Source organism: Colias croceus, chromosome 17 (genome assembly GCF_905220415.1).
Source record: "Colias croceus chromosome 17, ilColCroc2.1".
In the NCBI taxonomy this organism is placed as follows: domain Eukaryota; kingdom Metazoa; phylum Arthropoda; class Insecta; order Lepidoptera; family Pieridae; genus Colias; species Colias croceus.
Genome location: NC_059553.1, coordinates 3,447,507 through 3,468,381, shown reverse-complemented (window position 1 = coordinate 3,468,381; position 20,875 = coordinate 3,447,507). Strand labels below are relative to the sequence as shown.

Sequence of the window (20,875 nt, the reverse complement as noted above, 5' to 3'; positions counted from 1 at the left end):
GAGACGGAGGGGAAACGATAATTTTCAAGGTCAAATTTCTTGACTGCACTTTTTCTTTGGGAGTGTGGGTTCCAGTATGTATATAGTTCCGTGCTGTGGAGAGATCATTCTTTTTCAATTCTTTTTATTTCATTAACATTGAGATGACCATGGAAATTTTGTATAAAAAGATTACGAGTTGCTTTCTAAGAACCACTGTGAACCATTAACCATATGATGAAACGAAGTATTACATTTTAAAACAAATGGAATAGGAAACCACCACCACAATATTTTTTTGGCATAGTGGAGGAAGCTTACGCATGAAGTTTTAGTACATTTTAGATGCTCAAGCTGCCCCTACTACACTAAGATATTGTCAAGTTACGTGCCGGCTATAACTGGAATATAATATACTTTTTATATATCTTTTCAAATTGCCTAAAATCTGGCGGCATTTAAATTCAATAATACTGGCAACATTATTTTAAGCACCGACAAAGTGCGTTTTCCAATTACAGCACTAGAGCGCAATAAGCGGCATAATGCTTAACGTTGAATGTTTCAACTACAGCAACGCAACTTGCCAAGTGGTGTGAAAGAGATAAAAAAACATACAGGCGTCATTCAAGGTCATATTTTCTTGTGACAATTTAATGTTCATAGTGCAATCTCCAGTGTAGATATAATACCTTTATATGCTTCTTGCTTGGCACCGACAGAACCTGACAGAACTGCATCTTCAAGACTTCTTTCGTGGCCTCTTGCGTGGCGCATACTTTTTGCTCTATGTTTATTTCATTTGTTATACGCACAGGTTTGGCACAGGTTATACCAAGGTTATATATACGTGTAGCTACGTTTGACAAATAAACGGTGAATGAACGTTGGTATGAATGTCATTATGAAAACTACCTACCTTCATTTATCGCACATATTCAAGATTAAGTTTAAGTTATTATAAATCTTATAAATCTTTCGAAATGAAGTCTGAAGGTATAATTTATTACATTATTCTATAAATTTGTTACTATCATTTCGTACGTAACGTTACCACCTACCTGCCATGTAATGTTAACTGGACAGACAGTAACATAAAATTAAAGTTGAGATTATTTATTAATTATTATAGATGGAAAAGATACCGAAATTGAAAGTCGAAACAAAGCCTATTTAACAGCGTTGAAGAGAGTTCATCGTGAGTCCATCAGTAAGAGTGTTATTCCTGCAGAAATGCTGCCGCCGAGAGAAAGACATCGCAACAAAGAGCAGAAGGAGCAACCATTTGTGTTAGATTTTATTTTTCGAATGTATGAAAACAGAAGATATAATAATCGTTTTTTACTGCAACATACACAGGGACAGATTTTAATTACATGCAATAAGTAAGATAGGTATAAATATCGGTAGTTATCTAACTATACTAATATTATAAAGCTGAAGTATTTGTTGGTTTGAACGCGCTATTCTCGGGAACTACAAGTCCGATTTGAAAAAATCTTTCGGTGTTAGATAGCCCATTAAATTTATCGAGGAATAAATAGGAGGTAATAAATAGCCTCCATTACCTCGCTAAGACCAACAGGAGCGGAGCACAGCTAGTAAATAATAATTCAGTTCAAACATATTGTGTTCATCGCACGAATACCTATTTCTACGCAAGTGTGTGAACTCAAATCCTTCACAGGTAAATAGGTAGTATCCACGTAAATAGCCATACATTGAACTAAATATTACAAAATGTGAGTAAATAGCTATACATTGATGATTGAACTCAGTATTACTTTATGTGAGTAAATAGTAAATACTAAAAAGCCATACATTGAACTCGATATTATTATATTGTGTCTCATTTCCACTATATTTTCATACAATATTGTGGATTAAAAAATAATCGATTTGTTTAATAATAATTTCTAATAGATTGAAAAATGTGACTGGAAGTTGGAGCGATGTACACGAAGCCAAGCGTGTAGCTGTGATGGCGTCACTAGTGCCGGATGAAATAATTTATAAGCATTCGGACTATTCTGTCAGGTGTTACGAAACAGCCCTTATGTTTATAGATGTCTCTGGTAATAAGGATTTCATTTCTTTCTTTCTATTATATCTACTACGGCCTACCAAATACGGTTACTTTAGAGACTACCCACCATCTATTGTTTCGGGCAGTATCCGATAGAAATTTAATATATATAATGTGTGATGTGGCTACTAAACGTTTTATCTTAATAATGATTATTAATTATTTCAGTAATTTTTGTCTTGCAATCCATTTATGAATTAAAGACTAACGAATTTGAACTGTGCCCATTTATCCGACGAGAACGAAACGAGCTCATAATTATTATAATATCCAAATTTATCAATATAGGTAGACTTAGATAAAATGAATTGCGCAGTTACTTTCATTAATCCTTATATAAATCTATGTAACTATATAGGTTTTACTGATCTTTGCGAAACTTACACAAAAGCTGGTCAGGGTGGTCCATCTCGTCTTACGCAAGTTCTTAACTTATATATCGGGGCTATGGTCCAAGAAATACTCACACATAAAGGAGACGTTCTTAAATTCTCTGGAGATGCATTTCTTTGCATGTGGAAAAAGTCTCCCAAGCTGAATATGCAAGATGTCGTCCATACCGCGATTGACTGTGGATTATTGATTCAAAAAAATTACGGACGGTATATAACTGATGTTGGCGTGGTTCTAAAAGGTTAGAATTGATTAAAGGTATTCTTTGCGAATTTATAAATATTTTCACATGAAACCTCTCACTTGAAAAATACAAGTTAGTAAAAAAATCCTTTAAGTCCTTTAAGTTTGTAAGAGTCGGGCAAAATAAAATACCTAAACCGTTATTGACATGGTAGTTCAGGATACATCGCCCATTTTTGCAAGTGACTACTATCAAGCTGATTTTCCGTTTGTAGCTTTATTTTGATGAGACACCGAATAATTTCGTCTACGAAACTCTCGATTGTGGTAGCTAACAGAGATAACAAGGATAAAAAATTTTGATTTGATGGTTCTCAAATATTTATTACGCAATTTGTAGGACAATATGTCTGTTGAATTATATAAACATTAACTAGTTAAGAATATATATATAAAAATCAGCTTGTTAGTAATCATTTATGATGACCTCGTTATCGATACACTTTGGAAAGGGGGACTCTTTGAACCAACCATAGATTTTGTAGGACAAATATTTTTTCGAATAATTTAGGTAATTATCTTGAGATTGAACAAAAAAAAAATTCAGTTAGTAATAAATATTTGAGAACCATCACATCAAATTTTTTTATCCTTGTTATCTCTGTTAGCTACCACAATTGAGACTTTCGTACATGAAATTATTGGGCGTCTCATCAAAATAAAGCTACAAACGGAAAATTAGCTTGATAGTAGTCACTTGCAAAAATGGGCGATGTATCCTGAACTATGGTTTAGGTATTTTATTTTGCCCGACTCTTACATCTAAGTTAAGTAATTATAAACGTTATTGCCAATCTTGTTTTGAATTAACAGCTATGATGGCAATAAGTCGATCCTATTCTTAGTTGGATCACTATTCCATACTTTTAGTCAAAATCGCGATCTCCGCTGGTCTATCCCATTTCTCAATCATCGGTGGGCATGAGCAGTGTCAATCCCACTACGTGATCGTGGGCCAACCGGTCTGGGATGTAAAGATGGCGGAATACATGAGTACCGCGGGAGATGTCCTCACCTCCGCTAGTGCTTGGATGTATGTGAACGAATCGGAATATTGCACCCAACCTTGTGGTGATGGGAGACACACTAAGGCAAGAAAGTGCAGGATTAATGTTGAAGCATTTTCTGTCTTCGCGTTGTTGAAATAAGGTTGAGTTTTTCAGGTTTTGGGTGTTGGTGCCACGTGGAAACGAGTACAAAAGTTGCATTCGTCTGTTAGTGTGCATCCTGGTACGTACAATTAATTTACGAAGCCTATGATTTATACCTTTATAAATGATTCTTGAAGTTGGTAAACATTTCTTTAGATCCCGAGTTACTCATGCCACCTTATTTGGACTGTCCCCAAATGGAGGGAAATTCTTTAACCGGAATTAACTACAGAGAGTTCTCACGTAAGAAGTCTGGACTACTTTTCAAAGCTTTTACTAACTCATAAATAATAACTACAGGTACATTATTCATTATTAGTTATTAATTGTTAAAATGTTACTCGTATGTTGGGTATACGCGCTTAGATCAACGCGTTATGACCATATCGTATGACGTATCTTATTAAATTTAATCAATCATAATAGCTCTATCATCCTGTCGATACCCGTAGCATGATCCTATAAAATAAATCATATAGCACATATCTAACTGGTTTCAAATAATCACAGTGAGACCAGCTCTAATAACAGCAATGCGAAGTGATTGGTGGTCAGCGCTACGTCGCTACATGGTCCCACCAATAATAAGGGCTGTAGACAACGACGAGCCCATGGATTTCCTCACAGAGATACGACACGTAGTCGTGGTCTTCTTGAATATCATTACGAGAAGTGTCACTGAGGACGTGCTTATTGAAGTCGTTGACAATGCTTACAAAATTGTCTGCTGGTGAGGGTATACCTATTTATAATCTGATTTCATCGCTTTTAAAATTTGGATGATGATTTCCCATCGCGTGATGTTATTTAGAATCTATACTATAGAAGTAATAAGAAATAACCTTAACACAGAATAAAAAGTAGCTTAGAACTTTCACTAACTGGATTAAAAATACATAAAATTTAAACAGCGTTACAGCCAAAACCGGTGGTCTAGTAAACAAAGTGTCGATGTTTGATAAGGACATGATGTTTTTAATGGTGTTCGGGTTGAGAGGTCTAAAGCACGAAGACGAAGCACAAAACGCGCTTCTTTGCGCCAACAAACTGAAGGAACATCTTAATGATGTCAATATTACTACTGTCAGCATTGGAGTTACCTCGGGTGGGTGCCTTAAAATAATAACTACTACAAAATACAAAAAAAAAACGAGAATTACTTAGTTAAGTATCTATAGGGAAGAATTTTGTATTTTAAAGGCTAAGTTTTCAATAAATTTGTACTTAGTTATTTTTTGTATCTAACCCAAAATTAATTAACGCGTTAGTTATTTTTAGGTTCTACGTATTGTGGTGTTGTGGGGCACGTGTTACGTCGAGAATATACAGTTATTGGTTCCGCAGTCAATAAGGTAAAGCAAAATTTATTGCAACAGTAAAATATAATTAGTACCCCCTTCTTTTCTTTAAAACTAGTGGAAAAGACCTACGATAAATAAGATAATTTGTTCATAGAATGGCCAGTTCATTATGATGAAAGCCTCTGTATAACAACCCTTAATCGTATTATCAAATGTTTAAAAAAGAACAAAATACCCTCTTATTTTTCAATAATACATTTTTTACTTAAAAATATGTTCATACAGGCAGCAAGATTGATGATGGCATATCCCAATAAAGTGACATGTGATAAAGAAACTTTTCTGCGGAGTAAACTCGATCAAAACTTCTTTAAATTGATGGAGGCGAAAATTTTAAAGGGATTTTCCAACCCTGGGCCTATTTATGAATTTAATCGAACTAGGTATGTAAATTTAATTTTAATGTGCATTGCCATAGAGTCATTATTTAAGGTTACCTAAATCTTACCAATCAATTATAGCATGCAATATAATGAAATCATCTATCATCTTTTCTATGACTTGAACTTTTGATTAATTAATCAAAAGTTAGAGACCAGAAGTCAATCAAAAGTAAGACCCAGAAAAAGATCTTCCTTCTTATGACGTTCCTTTTACTTACAACATTTTACAACTTTTGGTCTGAATTTCGTCTGGCCATAGAATATTGTCTACCCCCTTCGCAACACGCGATATGGAACTTCGTTCCAATTGTATTTTAACACTTCTTCTTACATAGTGCTAAAAGGATAAGTTATTCCCATCCGATTCTGGGGCGCGAAGAAGAACTTCAAGTATATCAAACAACCCTTATGTCGGCTATCGAGCAATATTCGAGGAAATTTACTAGATACAGGGATCATAAGTTTGGAGTAGCTATTATAGTGAGTAATCTTTCTTCAATAAGAATCTATTTTTCTTCAATAATCTTAATCAACGATCTATTACCTACTACACACACCGGCACAATTAGCGGAACAGAAACCTATACGTGAGAACATCGTCTGGGATTTGAACGAATGGCAGCAGGTTCTCTTTACTGATGAGTGCAGAGTTCTTTTAAAACAGATCGATGGGAGACAGCGAATATGGAGACACAGAAAAGAACGCCAAATATAGTCTAATTTTGAACACACAGTGGCTTATGGTGGCGGCTCGATTATGGTTTGGGGAGGGATATGTTTGAGAGCTCGCACGGAGTTAGTGATAGTCACAGGAGGGACCATGACAGCAGATAAATACATCAGAGACATTTAAGAAGAACATGTTGTACCATTTGCCCCATTTATTAGTGACGACTTTATTCTAATGCAAGATAATACTCGTGCTCATAGTGCACAATCGGTACAGGCATATCTGAGCCACGTAGGTTATTATTTTTACAACTCGTTTTATAGTATAGTATTATAGAAACACTAGTTAATATTTTTACTTTAATTTTATTGTCAAATCATTTAATGCTTACTTTTTTTATTTTTTTGTGATGGTTCATAATCATCTAAAAATTTCACTTATTTCAAATTTCTTTATTTTTCAATAAAAAATAACGAAGACTTTTCAAAGTCGTTGTTAAAAGATGTTAATCAACTTGTTATTTTGTGTCTAATTTCATTTTTAACCGACTTCAAAAAAAGGAGGAGGTTATCAATTCGGCCGGTATATTTTTTTATTTTTTTATGTATGTACACCGATTACTCCGAGGTTTCTGAACCGATTTACGTGATTCTTTTTTTGTTCGATGCGGGATGGTGTCGAATTGGTCCCATAAAAATTTTATTCGGATAGGCCCAGTAGTTTTTATTTTATGAGCATTTTTGTCTGTAGGTATTTGTAAATTTTGCAAGTGCAAGTTTGAACTCGGTTGTTTTTAACGCAGTTATCACTTGTCGTCAAATATATGCGTTATTATCTCATAGTCTCACTTTTTTTTCTGTTCCGCTAATTGTGCCGGTGTGTATATTATCATCATATCATCAATTCGTCGAAAATGTTCAGTAATTTTTCAAAAGAAAGAGTTGGCCTTTTTACACTTCAATAATTTTCAGTAGGTACTGTGTACTAAATCTTTTAAAGACCTTAGATGTTCGTTAGACAAATGTTGCAAAGCTTCATATTTTTCAGTCTTAAATTTCTATTTCACTGATACCAATGTGTATTCAGGGATCGAGATTATCCGGCAAAACCCGGTTAATGGTCGAATGTATTAACATCACACCAAAATTTATTGAAGTGGATCATATTATATTAACAGAGAAGGATAGTAGGGTAAATATAGTTTTTTTTTGCATAAACGCGTTTTTCAATGAATAAAAAAAAAAATGTTCAATAAATGTTTTATTTTTAAGGAACCATTTAAAGTAATCAGATTAATCATGGGCAGGCTGTTCAAAGGCATAGGGCATTCTTCCCGCGAGAATCGCGAAAGCAGAATTCGATACACGTAAGGATTATTTTAGAATAGCATTTTAATCTTATTTTCAGTCAGTTAAATTTTTATAAAATGAGTAATTAATTTGTAATTAAATTTTATGTAGGTTGTTACTATTAAAGTTAATAGGTAATGGACCCGTTTTTTCGTTAACTTTTTATTTTTTAACTTGAAACTGCTAAATTATTACAACGCAGAGCTTTTGCTTATTCTTTTCTAAAATTAAGTATGATTTTCATGAAATAGTCTTATCAGCTGTTAACCATGCAGTTAATTAATCGACTGTCCCAAAAACAACGAAATTCTCAATTCATTGTGTATTAATTTTTTAGAGTCGATATGACCTCACTCACACCGTTGGAAATATTCGCAGTAAATACTGTATTCGACTGCCGTTTTCCACTTCCGGAGCATTTTGAGTATCATGGCGACATCCTACAGGAATATCAAGTGAAAGTTCTTATGCAAAATATTTTTGAATCTGTTAGTATATTGTTTGATCATCGATTTATAAGTATGTAACTACTTAGGTAGGTAATAAAATATTTGTAGAATTTTTGCATGCGTTTTAAATTATTGGGTTAAAAATCGTTTGCGTTAAAGTTTTAAAAGAGGTATAATACGTATAGGTATAGGTACGTAGGTACGTAATTTTATAGGTTTATCTTCAAGCGGAGTATTCTGTTATTAGATACCTTTAGAGCCAGCGCGCACGAGCAACTTTGTCTCCGCAACTACTTTGTCTCTCCTCCCATGGGCTACTAATGAAAGTGCACGCACGTAGCGACGCAACTCCACATACGATGGGAGAGACAAAATAGTTGCGGAGACAAAGTTGCTCGTGCGCGCTAGCTCTTAGATCTTTTGTTACAATGATAATTTTTTTTGTGTTATATTGAAGAGTTTTAAAGAGTTTCGAGTGATTGCTATCGGAGAGGCTCAACGCATTGATGAGGATTCTTGGAAATTGATTATTTTAATGCTGCAAAATAAAATAATTTTCCTTCTCCTAACTTTAACTGACGAAGACAGCCTTTCACGTAAGTTACGAACGTTTGCTCCGGTTTTTAGATATAATTATTTCAGATTTTTTCTTAATTTTTTTATTGAACAAATTAAATAGGTAGTTACTCAATTTTTTTAGCGTTTAGCAGCGATTCCCTATCTAATCATATGATTGTGAAAGTGCATATAGCGGGCATTGACCGACGTTATCTGTCCGCACTCGCTTGTCAATTGTTGGATGTTCAGGCTGTACCTTCGGAATTGGATAAGTAAGTTGGATTGATTGTTGACGCCTTGTGTGCAAATTATTAATTATACACACACACACAGGCTCGCGTGGGCTCATCGGCCGATCGCCCCTCCCGCCCCGCGCGCCTTATCCAGCGACCGGCACTCTCAGCTGCGCGGCTTGTGCGAACAGTCGAACACACGCATTAATAATTACAATTTGTTTGGACTTGTCTTTATGTAAATTGCCGAGCACAAATATAAACCTTGAACTACCATTACGCCTTCTTATTTCACCGGCGACGAAGCCACCAAAGCCGCAACCAGCCTCTTCATTTTGGAACTTACGAGACGGATATCAAATCAGCACCTATACAGAGGAAGGAATCGCGCACGTGGCAGCCGTTTCGCCGGTGAAGACATACCTACCTGCGGAGCTGAGAGTCACCATTGGAAGCATCGAACTCGCACCTACTTCAATGGGAAATTTGTGAGAACCGGGGAGGTGGCGTTATTGTGAGTTCGTTCCAATTTTTTCCATTAGGAATTTAATATTGAATCTTTCCGATTCATTTCAATTGAAACTCATTAAACATATCTCATTTTGCTTTTTACTTTCGCCTTTAGTGCGTATCTAAAAGCCTTACCAATTATTATTTGTTTCGTGCATTGATATATGCCGAAACTTCATTAAATCATTATCTACCAATTACATCGAGATTTAACTGCGGTTAATCTCATTTAGTTGTTTAGCCGTTGCGGTTAAACTCATTAAATATATCTCATTTTGCTTTTTACTTTCGCCTTTAGTGCGTATCTAAAGGCCTTACCAATTATTATTATTTGTTTCGTGCATTGATATATGCCGAAACTTCATTAAATCATTATCTACCAATTACATCGAGATTTAACTGCGGTTAATCTCATTTAAATAACATTAAATTAAAAACATTACCTAAAGATTATTTCTTTTCTTTCTCATTAATTTATAAAATTAATTGCAGCATTTTATTGCTATAAAATCTCATAAAATCATTTTCTAGTTCTCAGATTGTGTCATCTGTACATTAACTGTCCAAAACATAATTCATTAGAAACTAATTATAATTTATTGCTTTCGTCTTACAGTTGATCCATTGTGAATCACGCGCAGCGCAACGTGACTTGCATTCAGGTGGTTACGCGGCGGTAACCGATCCCTATTATACCGAATCACCCTCACTTCATATTCACAAATATAAGTATTCTCGTTTATTCATTTCATAATTATTTTACTGTTCTGTGTTTTTTGTGATTGATTAGTGTCAGAGTTGTGTGCTTTAGCTAAACTAATAGTTCAGGTAAATTAATATTTCTATCGTAAGTAGGTCAACTATTAAATTAAATACGAAATGGATATTTCAGCTTTAAAAAAACAACGTGGTACATGTAAACAGAAATTAACAAATTTTAAAAAGTTTTTAGATCCTCTCGATGAGTGTAAATCATTAACTAGACTTCAAGCAAGTGAACTTAGTGTTCGTTTGTCAAGATTCGAAGAACTTTATACCGAATTTGATAATATTCAAACTAATATAGAACAATTATGTGATTCTTCAGACGATGAACGCGAGGAGTTCGAGAGCAAGTATTTTAGCACTTTCGCGGTTGCCAAGGAGGCGCTGGCGCGGAGCGGCGACAGCGCCCCAAGGGACGTCGACTTATCGGTCTCAGGTTCTAGTTCTGTGCACGGAGGTAGGCCAAACCTTAAACTTCCTACTATCCACTTACCTAGCTTTTCGGGTCGGTATCAGGACTGGCTTGAATTTCATGACACATTTAGTTCACTCATACACTCAGATGAATCAATTAACGAAATTACAAAATTTCATTACCTACGCGCATCTCTAAAAGATAGTGCAGCTTTGATTATTCGAGCGCTAGATTTTTCAGCTGATAATTATAGTATTGCTTGGGATCTACTCTGTGATCGCTACAACAATAAGCGACTTCTTGTCAATAATCACATTCAGTCAATTTTTAATATCGAAACATTAACTAAGGAATCATCCAAGGGTATGCGTAATATTATCGATAATGTAAATAGAAATCTTAGAGCACTAAAGACACTGAATTTACCTACTGAACACTGGGATGCACTTATCATCCACATTTTGTCGAATAAATTAGATTCAGTTACAAGTCGGGAATGGGAAACGTACCGCAACACATTTAAAGACTTACCTACGCTTGAAAATCTTCTTACATTTCTTAAAAACCGGTCTGATTTACTAGAAACAATGGAGGAAGCCAGCGCTAAACGCCGGCACAGCGACGTCACGCATAATCGTCAGAAATCATTAGTTGTCAATTCTTTATCTCCTCCTACTACGAATAATAAACCACAATATGCTTGTCCGTTATGCAAGCAGAATCATCCAATATACCGTTGTCAGAAATTCAAGTCACTTTCATTAGAACACAGAATGCAAAAAGCTAAAGGCTTAAAATTATGTTTAAATTGTTTGCGTCAAGGGCACAATGCCAACGCATGTAAATTCGAATCTTGCCGTTTTTGTAACAATAGACTGAACAGCTTATTACATAAACACTTACCTTCGGATGCGACGTCCTCAGCTCCCGATCAAAATGTTGTTCTATGCGCGGCGCCGCCGCTGGCGCAGCCCACGCAGATGCAACCTGAAACAGAAAAACCTAAAAATTATAATACAGAAGACAATATCGTCTTATCAGCAATTCATAATAATTGTGTCTTACTGTCCACTGCTTTAATCCAAGTGCAGGACAAGCATGGCCACAAACACACAGTGCGAGCCTTATTAGACAATGGTAGCACATCAAGCTTCATTACCGAGAATTTATTAACTAAACTTGACTTACCGACCGTTTCGACTTCGTCATTAGTTGAAGGGTTGAATTCCCAATCATCACAATTAACTAAACGATGTGAAGTTGTCATATCGTCGCTTATCAACTCATACACGCAGAATATTAATTGTTTTGTAGTGCCGCGAATTACTCAAAACTTACCCACTGCGTATATTAACTATAAATTATTAAATATACCAGAAAACATTACTTTAGCTGATCCTACATTCAATGTGCCGTCTCAAGTAGACATGCTGCTTGGAGCGGACATATTTTGGAGTGTTTTATGCTCAAAAAATATATATTTAGGTAAAAATATGCCCACATTAAGCCAGACCACGCTTGGTTGGTTAATGTCAGGTCTAGTTCAGATACCTAATAATTTAAATACAGTCCACTGCAATCATATTACTTTGTCTCATGATAATCAACTTCACGATCTTGTTTCACAATTTTTTGAGCATGAAACTGTACCTACTCATAAACAAATATCAAAAGAAGAAAAAGAATGTGAAGAACATTTTTCGAAAAATACATCACGGCTGCCTGACGGGCGGTTTGTTGTGACCATACCTTTGAAAGAATCTCCCATCAAACTGGGTGAATCATACGAGCGAGCTTTGTCTAGATTTTTATCATTAGAGCGTAGATTTAGTAAAGACCTGGTATTCAAGGAACAATATTGTAAATTTATTAAAGAATATATCACCTTAAATCACATGTACGAAAATAAAAATCCTGAAAAAGATATATACACTTACCTGTTGCCGCATCACGGTGTTTGTCGTGAAACCAGTTTATCTACCAAATTACGCGTCGTATTTGATGCCTCTGCAGTCACGACCTCTGGTCTGTCATTTAACAATATACAAAATATCGGTCCAACTGTACAAGATGACCTCTATAGTATTTTAGTTAGAATGCGCCAACATAAATTCATTGCCACTGCAGACGTGGAAAAAATGTACCGCATGATCTACGTTCACGAAGATCAGCATCAGTTGCAACAAATATTATGGCGGTTTGAGCCTTATGAACAAATAAAACAATATAAGTTAAAAACAGTAACATACGGTACGGCATCCGCGCCTTACCTTGCGACTAGATGTTTAAAACAACTCGGTTTAGAATGTCCCGATAAAGTTATTTCTGAAATTATTCAACGCGATTTTTATGTTGATGACCTCATAACTGGAGCATCATCCGAAAAAGAATTACTACAAATCTGTAAGGGAGTCATAAAGCAGTTACAATCAGGTCAATTTCATTTAAGAAAGTGGTATTCAAACTGTCCTCATATCATTAACGAAATCGTTAATGAAAGTGTAAATGACGGATTAATTAACTTGAGTAACAACGAATATTCAAAAACATTGGGTCTCCTTTGGTCGTGCAAAGAAGACAAGTTAATGTTCGCAGTAAATATAAAAGAAAACAAACTCGTTAGTAAGCGTACTATTTTATCGATCATGTCACAAATCTTTGACCCATTAGGCATAATTAACCCATGCATACTTAACGCAAAAACTATCTTGCAAAAACTGTGGTCTTTTAAAATTACATGGGATGAGAACGTTCCTGCAGATATTGCAAGCTGTTGGCAAAAATTCATTGATTCTTTACTATATATCAACCATATACGCGTTCCGAGATGCATTGTTTGCGATGACTCAGCGATCATTGAGCTCCATTCATTCAGTGACGCATCGAGTTATGCGTATTCGGCTTGTGTTTACGTTAAATCCGTTTCTTACAATAATAACGTTTCTGTTCACTTATTGACAGCGAAAAGTCGAGTCACTCCATTGAAACAGACAACTGTACCGCGGCTGGAATTGTGCGGAGCACTTCTCGCTGCAAAATTAGTAGATAAAGTAAAATCATCGCTTAGATTACACATAAATAATTGTATTTATTGGTGTGATTCAACTATTGTGCTTGGTTGGATAAAATCTTCAAAAACTCATTTATTAAAGCCGTTTGTTTTTAATAGAATTCAAGAGATTCTTGACAGAAGCGAGTCATCTGCCTGGCGTTACGTACCCACCAGCGTTAACCCCGCCGATATAGGCTCACGAGGGCTAGACGCTAAACAATTAGAAACTTGTGCATTATGGTGGACTGGGCCAGCATTCCTGGCGCAAGATGACTCATCATGGCCAACCCAACCAACAAGCTATAAGCAATCTGAATTACCAGAATTTAAGGTTCAATGTAACTTGTCGACTACTCAATTAGATCATATCACATATTATTCAAATTTATTTAAACAATTCTCTAGTTTCAACCGATTACAACGTATTGTGGCTTACGTTCAAAGGTTCATTCATAATTATTGTAATAGGAAAAATAAGCGTAGTGGTCACCTAACAATCCATGAACTCAATTCTGCTCTAAGCGCACTTTGCAGATTCGCACAGCGTGAACATTTTTCACAAGAATATACGTTATTGAAAAATAATAAAAATTTACCTATTAAAAATTCATTATGCAATTTAAATCCATTCTTTAACAAAGCTGACGAACTTATGCGAGTGGGAGGTAGACTTAATAACTCTTTTTATGATTTTGACACAAAACACCCCATATTGCTTTCATCAAAGCATCACCTCGCAGAACTCATATTCAGACAATATCACATTTGGCTTATGCACGCTGGTCCACAGTTGCTTTTGGCTACCTTGCGTCACAAATTTTGGGTTATTGGGGGCAGAAACTTGGCTCGCAAAACAGTTCAAAGATGTATTAAATGTTGTCGTTTCTCGGGAAGGATTATACAACCAATCATGGGCAATCTTCCCGAACAGCGCTTGCATGCTGAGTTTCCGTTCACCAACACTGCTGTTGACTACGCCGGGCCGGTCATGATACTGAACCGTAAGGGAAGAGGAAGTAGAACTATGAAATCTTATCTTTGCATATTTGTGTGTTTAGCCGTCAAGGCCGTGCACATAGAACTTGTGACCGATCTGAGCAGTGAGTCATATTTAGCTGCATTAAATAGATTTATTGCTCGTAGGGGCAAACCAACAAACATTTTTTCTGATAATGGAACAAATTTTGTAGGCGCATGTAACGAATTATCTAAATTCCTTAAACAGAATTCTGATACTATTAAATCACAAACATCGAACATGTCAATTAACTTTAGATTTTCACCAGCTTATAGTCCACATTTTAACGGATTAGCTGAGGGTTCGGTTAAATCATTTAAACACCACTTGAAGCGAGTAGTAGGTTGTACTAATTTAACTTATGAAGAAATGAATACGGTTCTTGTACAGATTGAGGCGATCTTGAACTCAAGACCCCTCACCCCTATTTCTTCAGATCCATCGGATCTTACAGCTCTCACACCATCGCATTTTTTAATTGGACGAACAATAACATTTCTGCCTACTCCTCAGGTCAAGGAAACTACTGCTGTGCACACTCTTTCCCGATATATGAGAACACAGCAACTGAAAACCCATTTCTGGAATAGATTTCATAAAGAATACATTACAGAACTTCAAAAACGACAGAAATGGCGCAAAGATGGAGGACAGCTCAAACTTGGAGAAATGGTCGTAGTAAAAGATGAGCGACTGCATCCCAACCAGTGGCTTCTGGGACGAGTGACTCGCCTCCACCCCGGCTCCGACGGCGTGACCCGCGTGGCTGACGTCCTCACCTCTTCAGGGATACAACGACGGGCCTTTAACCGACTGTGTCCCCTACCCATCGAAGATCAGAACTCCGTTCCTGGGCCGGCAACATGTTGACGCCTTGTGTGCAAATTATTAATTATACACACACACACAGGCTCGCGTGGGCTCATCGGCCGATCGCCCCTCCCGCCCCGCGCGCCTTATCCAGCGACCGGCACTCTCAGCTGCGCGGCTTGTGCGAACAGTCGAACACACGCATTAATAATTACAATTTGTTTGGACTTGTCTTTATGTAAATTGCCGAGCACAAATATAAACCTTGAACTACCATTACGCCTTCTTATTTCACCGGCGACGAAGCCACCAAAGCCGCAACCAGCCTCTTCATTGATAATGTTTAGAAAAATGAAAAAAAGTCTTCATATTATATGAGGTCTACATAGAATTATGTTATTTTACCCATTAGTTACCTAAAACTCTTCGTGTTTTCACTTGGTGAAAGGTGTTTGAAGTCGGATTTTTTCTACATAATCGGCTTTACTCATCTCCATCACCAGGCACACAAAGACCCAGGCAAAATACAGAGTTTAGCTTAATCCACCAAACTCGCATAGTTCGTGTTGATCGATTTGTTTTGTTAAACTTTTGGTTTCGGTGACATGCCGCTTTCATCGCGATCAACGATGTTTTGCGGTCCTTAGCGGTACGTGCGGTCACGGATTGTGGAAATAAATTGACTACGAATTAATGATAGATCGATAAAGAACCATTCTCCCACTATAAATTACTGCCATCTTGCAACTAAAAGCTCCTGACGTTAGTCCCTGATATCTTATTTGACACTTTTTAACATCCATTAACATACATTATTGTTACCGTTTTAAAATCTAATATACATATTATAAAGGCGAAAGTTTGTATGGATGTATGGATGTTTGTTACTCTTTCACGTAAAAACTACTGAACCGATTACAATGAAATTTAGCACACTTATAGAGGGTAACTTGGATTAACACATAGGATAGTTTTTATCTCGGAAATCCCACGGGAACGGGAACTATGCGGGTTTCCTTTGCAAACGCGGGCGAAGCCGCGGGCGGAAATCTAGTGATAGATATTATACAAAACAGAACATTTCAGAAATCTGTGTAACCGGCCCTTTAGTCTATTAAATATAATTTTAGGGTTATCGAGAGCGCGAGTGACGGTTTACCGGGATGGATTCAAAACTTCCTAATATGCCTAGTGCAGAGGGAACAATTAACAATGGTGACTGTGCCTAGGTCACAGGCTTTGGATATTGGAGCACTTATACCACCCTCTACTCTTTTAAAAAAGTCTGAAAATAAACAGAGTATCATGTCGGAAAGCTTTGTTAGTATAATACTTACTCTATTGCTCTGAGGTATAATAATATAGTACCTAACTATTTACTAATCTGTTGTATAATGTCTAATGTCTATGGTTCATTAACTCTTTAATAGACAATACGAAAAAAATGTTCTCACCATGGAACTCTGATTTGAATTAAGAACATGAATGGTGGTGAACTTTTTATAGGAAACGCGCAGCTAGAAAGTTCGAATAAAAACATTGCTTTATCTGTGACAACCTGTTTATAGTTCTTTTTTCTCATAGACCGAATTGACTATAAAATAAATGATATCTCTTAGATTATGGATTGGTCTCCGCGCGCGCGCTACGACTAGATACCGCTCCACCTAAAAACAATAGCTCCGTGAGTGCGGCAACTCAGTTCTGTAGTGTGTGTAAGGCGATTTGTAAGGACGCTAGTGTGTGTGAAGAATTGTACTGCCAGCTACATAAATTTTACCCCATAAATGGGAAATGGGCTATCTTAGAAAGAAGTTTGAAAAATATTTTTATTTCATTTTGGCCTTGCCGGGAATCGAACCCATGACATGTGACTCAAATCCACTTGCGATGCCACTATACTATCACAAAGGTTTTTTAAAAGTAAAAAAGCGGTAATAAAAAAAATAACATATATATGAGTCAGTTAAACAAGGTTAGAGTTAACAGAAATAAATTATTGTTATTAATTATTATCATTTTTTTTATAATATGCGTTAGTAGTTAGTATAGTATTGAAAAAAAAAACATTATGAATAAAATAAGTTCAAATTTTCGAGTACCTACGCCGGCGGTATCTAGTCGTAGCGCGCGCGGAGACCAATCCTTAATCTAAGTGATATCTCTTAATTGAGTCTTGAGGTACTTATATATTTTTTATCTCTCTTCTTTTTAATAACGAAGCATATTCTTGAATATTTTTTAATAAGAATTTTCATGTGAAGGACTTGGATAAATTTTAGCCTTTGCTATAAGCAATCCATTCTATATCACTATAATTATTCGCATAGGTACCTTTACTTGTTTGTGTATATTGTATAATTTGTTTGTCTCTATAATAGGGTAAATTTTATAAAAAGAGCGATGTCAGCATAGCAGATGAACATCAGAACGATATAATCCAAATGGCAGTTTTGTCCAAATATTACAACTTCGAAGATGTAAAGGTTGACATGAAGATGGATGGTAATATTTTTTGTATCGATAATTAATGATTAAATAAATCGCGAATGATTTACATTATTTTAAATTCTTAGGCCGGTAGCAGAGCTTCACCGACATGCGTACCTACGTCAGTCGCGCTTGTCATATGTATGGAAATTCGCTTGCATATGGTCAGCCTAGATATGAACGGTTTTATGAATTTCCATACATATGACAAGCGTGACTGACGTAGGTGCCTAGGTACGCACTGATGGTCGGTGAAGCTCTGCAACCGGCCTTAAATCTAAGTGAATGGATAATTAATCAAATTTTGAACTACCTATGGAGTACCTACATAATATAAGACATCCGTTTTACAGGCCAATTTTCTTTACGACCGTGTACCGCCTAACAGAGGCCTTTTCTTTATTTTTCTACTTATCTTTACACAGTACCTAGTAATATTATAGTACTTTTAAAATTAGAACCATTTTCAAGAGGAATCAGACTTTAATAAAATACAAATAATTACTCACACCTAGTTACTTTCCTATTGTTTTTAGTGTTAATATTGAAAACATACGATTCATTGACACCCTTTGAGAAAATGCTCCTGAAATGTGGTTCCGTTCTCGGCGATGTATTTTCCAGGAGAATGCTAAACCATCTCATGCAGTGCGATTCTCAGAGAAAAATCGCTCAGGGTATTTTTGAAATGTCACGCTGTAGTGTAGACTGTGTTGTTTTAAGGTTTTTGTAAAAGTATCTACTGTATGCAGTCAATAAACTTCAAATAGGAAACTTACGAACATTCATAGTTATTCGAACAAGTATGCAATTGAAACAAAATTCACATAAAACAAATATTGCTGTACCTAATAACATATTTTCAACCGACTTCAAAAAGTATTAGCAGTTATTAGCTAACCTGAAGGTGGTTGATCCCATTTAAACTTTGTCCAGTTCTGGCCATTTGAAAGCGATTTAGTATAATGTTAAAAATAATAATTTATTCAAAGCTTTATGTTATTTTAGTCAAAATAATAGAAAATTCATATTTCTAGCTGTTGCAAAGTTATTTTCGATAAGGGTGTTAGAATGTGAAGGGGGCGACTTTACCCGTGACTATTCAAGAGTGCTGGTCCACCCCGCGCCGGTACGGAAAGATGCTTCGTTGCCTTTTTGCTTCTGTATGGGGATTAAACAGCTACGTATGTGAATTTATTAATTATTTTTAAACATTATTTTACGTAGATAGTAAAATTACTACTGTGTCATTTTTACTGGTATGTATTGCACAATTCAAACATCAATTAGCAAGCGTTTTATCCTCTTTGACCCACCCTGACGATGAAGTTTTGCCAATTTGTTGTGATAATGAAAAATTCCAGCGAATTGTGGGGACTTGCCTAAGTTCGCATTCTGTGGTTATATGAAATTCAGGCATACGCTCTTCCGAACTACCACGTACGACTTACTAACAGAGAGTCAAAAGGTTTGTGCCGTTGTTTTGACCAAATCGATACTATAGTCGAGCCAATTTAATAGGCAACATTTGACGTCTATCAATTTTATCTTCGAAGAGAGGTAACCTGCTTAAAAACATCGAGTAAAGTGTATTAATCGATACGGATTTGAAACATTTGTCAATCGAATTTATTAATTTATGATGATTTTTATTCACAAGTAATCAATGCATTCGATTCTAGATGTCTGATTTCGATTTTTAGAGTAACGTCTCTAGTATTTAAAAAGAAAAAAGGTTTATTGACACAAAATTGTAGCGACGTCAGTTCTTCAATTCAGAAATTGTTTATTATGTTTAGGATGGTTTATCAGTAAAATGAAATCTTAAAATTACTTGTATCGGTCATTATTATTAAAAATATGTAATCGTTATTGAAAAAAGTTAAGCAAATGTGCAGTTCTAACAAAACGAAATATCATGTTATTCTATGTCGTCGTTACTAGGTTACGTTGTTGAATTTTGTTAAACTGTCAAATGTTGCCTATTAAAATGGCTCTACTATAATATCACAGATAATATTATGAAGCTTCAAAAGCTTGACATAAATCCTTCCTCCGACATTCCACTTATTCCATTATGTTAGAGCTAGCGCGCAAGAGCAACTTTTGTCTCCGCAACTATTTTGTGTCTCGCATCACTCTCTACGGGCTAGTAAGAAAGTGCGCGCACGTAGCGACGCAACTCCCCATAGAGGTGATGGGAGAGACAAAATAGTTGCGGAGACAAAAGTTGCTCTTGCGCGCTAGCTCTTAAAATATGTAGGTAGTTAATTAAAGTTATTGCTTGCTTAAAATAATATTTTAGGGCGAAATGCATACACGGGCGCTCTTATATCTAGAAAGGTACACAAGGAAATGTGTCTCGTGTGGTGCTGGTTGTTTTTCTCAGCTCTTTGGTCTGAGGTGTGATGACGTAAGTATTAACTTTCTAGGCTTTAAGTACTAAAGGTTCTTATGTTGACTGTTGTTATTTAACATTTTTCCGGAAGAATAGATGTGTAGAGAATATTTTATACGATACCGAGTATTTTTAACGATATCGTGGTTTTTCTTTGTTATATAAAAAGTAATATGTAGGTACTTACTTGTAAAGCTTTTATTCTATAAGTTTTACTTACAAAACTTTCTTTTATATTTAAAGTAAAAAGTTCTGTTATAAAAGTGCCCTGAATGTGATAGAGTCCTAGTTTCATACAATGGAGATGTAGTCAGGATGGCCGAGCGGTCTAAGGCGCTGCGTTCAGGTCGCAGTCCACTCTGTGGGCGTGGGTTCGAATCCCACTTCTGACATTATTATTTTTGCATAATTTCCTCAAATCTAATTCGAAATTAAACTATAGAAACAAAACAAATTTTACATTTTATTAAAAATATTTTTAAATTTACAAACCATCGTAAATTTAAAAACCCATGTCCTATGTAGCTACTAGCTAATAATAAAAAGTAATTAAAGTGTTTAT

At 35.8% G+C, this 20,875-nt stretch overlaps 2 protein-coding genes and 1 non-coding gene across 5 annotated transcripts in view; all 3 read left to right on the top strand.

The window, feature by feature from the left end:
• Window positions 1–1,909: 1,909 nt before the first annotated feature.
• LOC123699281 (adenylate cyclase type 10-like) overlaps window positions 1,910–20,875 on the top strand; it is a 29,390-nt gene continuing 10,424 nt past the window's right edge. The window contains exons 1-21 of the mRNA XM_045646206.1: window positions 1,910–2,054; window positions 2,424–2,699; window positions 3,572–3,792; window positions 3,865–3,931; window positions 4,009–4,095; window positions 4,363–4,582; window positions 4,764–4,957; window positions 5,131–5,204; window positions 5,439–5,596; window positions 5,932–6,076; window positions 7,353–7,457; window positions 7,538–7,632; window positions 7,953–8,103; window positions 8,522–8,660; window positions 8,765–8,894; window positions 16,556–16,745; window positions 17,807–17,930; window positions 18,452–18,592; window positions 18,953–19,099; window positions 19,280–19,383; window positions 20,221–20,328. Coding sequence (XP_045502162.1) covers window positions 1,961–2,054; window positions 2,424–2,699; window positions 3,572–3,792; window positions 3,865–3,931; window positions 4,009–4,095; window positions 4,363–4,582; window positions 4,764–4,957; window positions 5,131–5,204; window positions 5,439–5,596; window positions 5,932–6,076; window positions 7,353–7,457; window positions 7,538–7,632; window positions 7,953–8,103; window positions 8,522–8,660; window positions 8,765–8,894; window positions 16,556–16,745; window positions 17,807–17,930; window positions 18,452–18,592; window positions 18,953–19,099; window positions 19,280–19,383; window positions 20,221–20,328 — 2,970 coding nt within the window. The 5' untranslated portion in view covers window positions 1,910–1,960. The remainder of the gene's footprint in view (window positions 2,055–2,423; window positions 2,700–3,571; window positions 3,793–3,864; window positions 3,932–4,008; window positions 4,096–4,362; window positions 4,583–4,763; window positions 4,958–5,130; window positions 5,205–5,438; window positions 5,597–5,931; window positions 6,077–7,352; window positions 7,458–7,537; window positions 7,633–7,952; window positions 8,104–8,521; window positions 8,661–8,764; window positions 8,895–16,555; window positions 16,746–17,806; window positions 17,931–18,451; window positions 18,593–18,952; window positions 19,100–19,279; window positions 19,384–20,220; window positions 20,329–20,875) is intronic.
• Window positions 9,449–15,701, top strand: LOC123699204. 3 transcript variants are annotated; one of them, XM_045646103.1, is made up of 3 exons: window positions 9,449–10,027; window positions 10,453–10,587; window positions 15,129–15,701. In XM_045646103.1, exons 2-3 carry the CDS (start codon window positions 10,456–10,458, stop codon window positions 15,483–15,485), a joined length of 489 nt encoding a protein of 162 aa, XP_045502059.1. In that variant the 5' UTR covers window positions 9,449–10,027; window positions 10,453–10,455; the 3' UTR covers window positions 15,486–15,701. The 3 variants fall into 3 exon arrangements, with proteins under 3 accessions (XP_045502059.1, XP_045502058.1, XP_045502057.1); XM_045646102.1 differs by lacking the exon at window positions 9,449–10,027 and adding an exon at window positions 10,034–10,193; XM_045646101.1 differs by lacking the exons at window positions 9,449–10,027; window positions 10,453–10,587 and adding an exon at window positions 12,394–14,102 and having other exon boundaries at window positions 14,136–15,701.
• Trnal-cag lies at window positions 20,623–20,705 on the top strand. Its single transcript has one exon. It is a non-coding gene; the product is annotated as a tRNA-Leu (tRNA).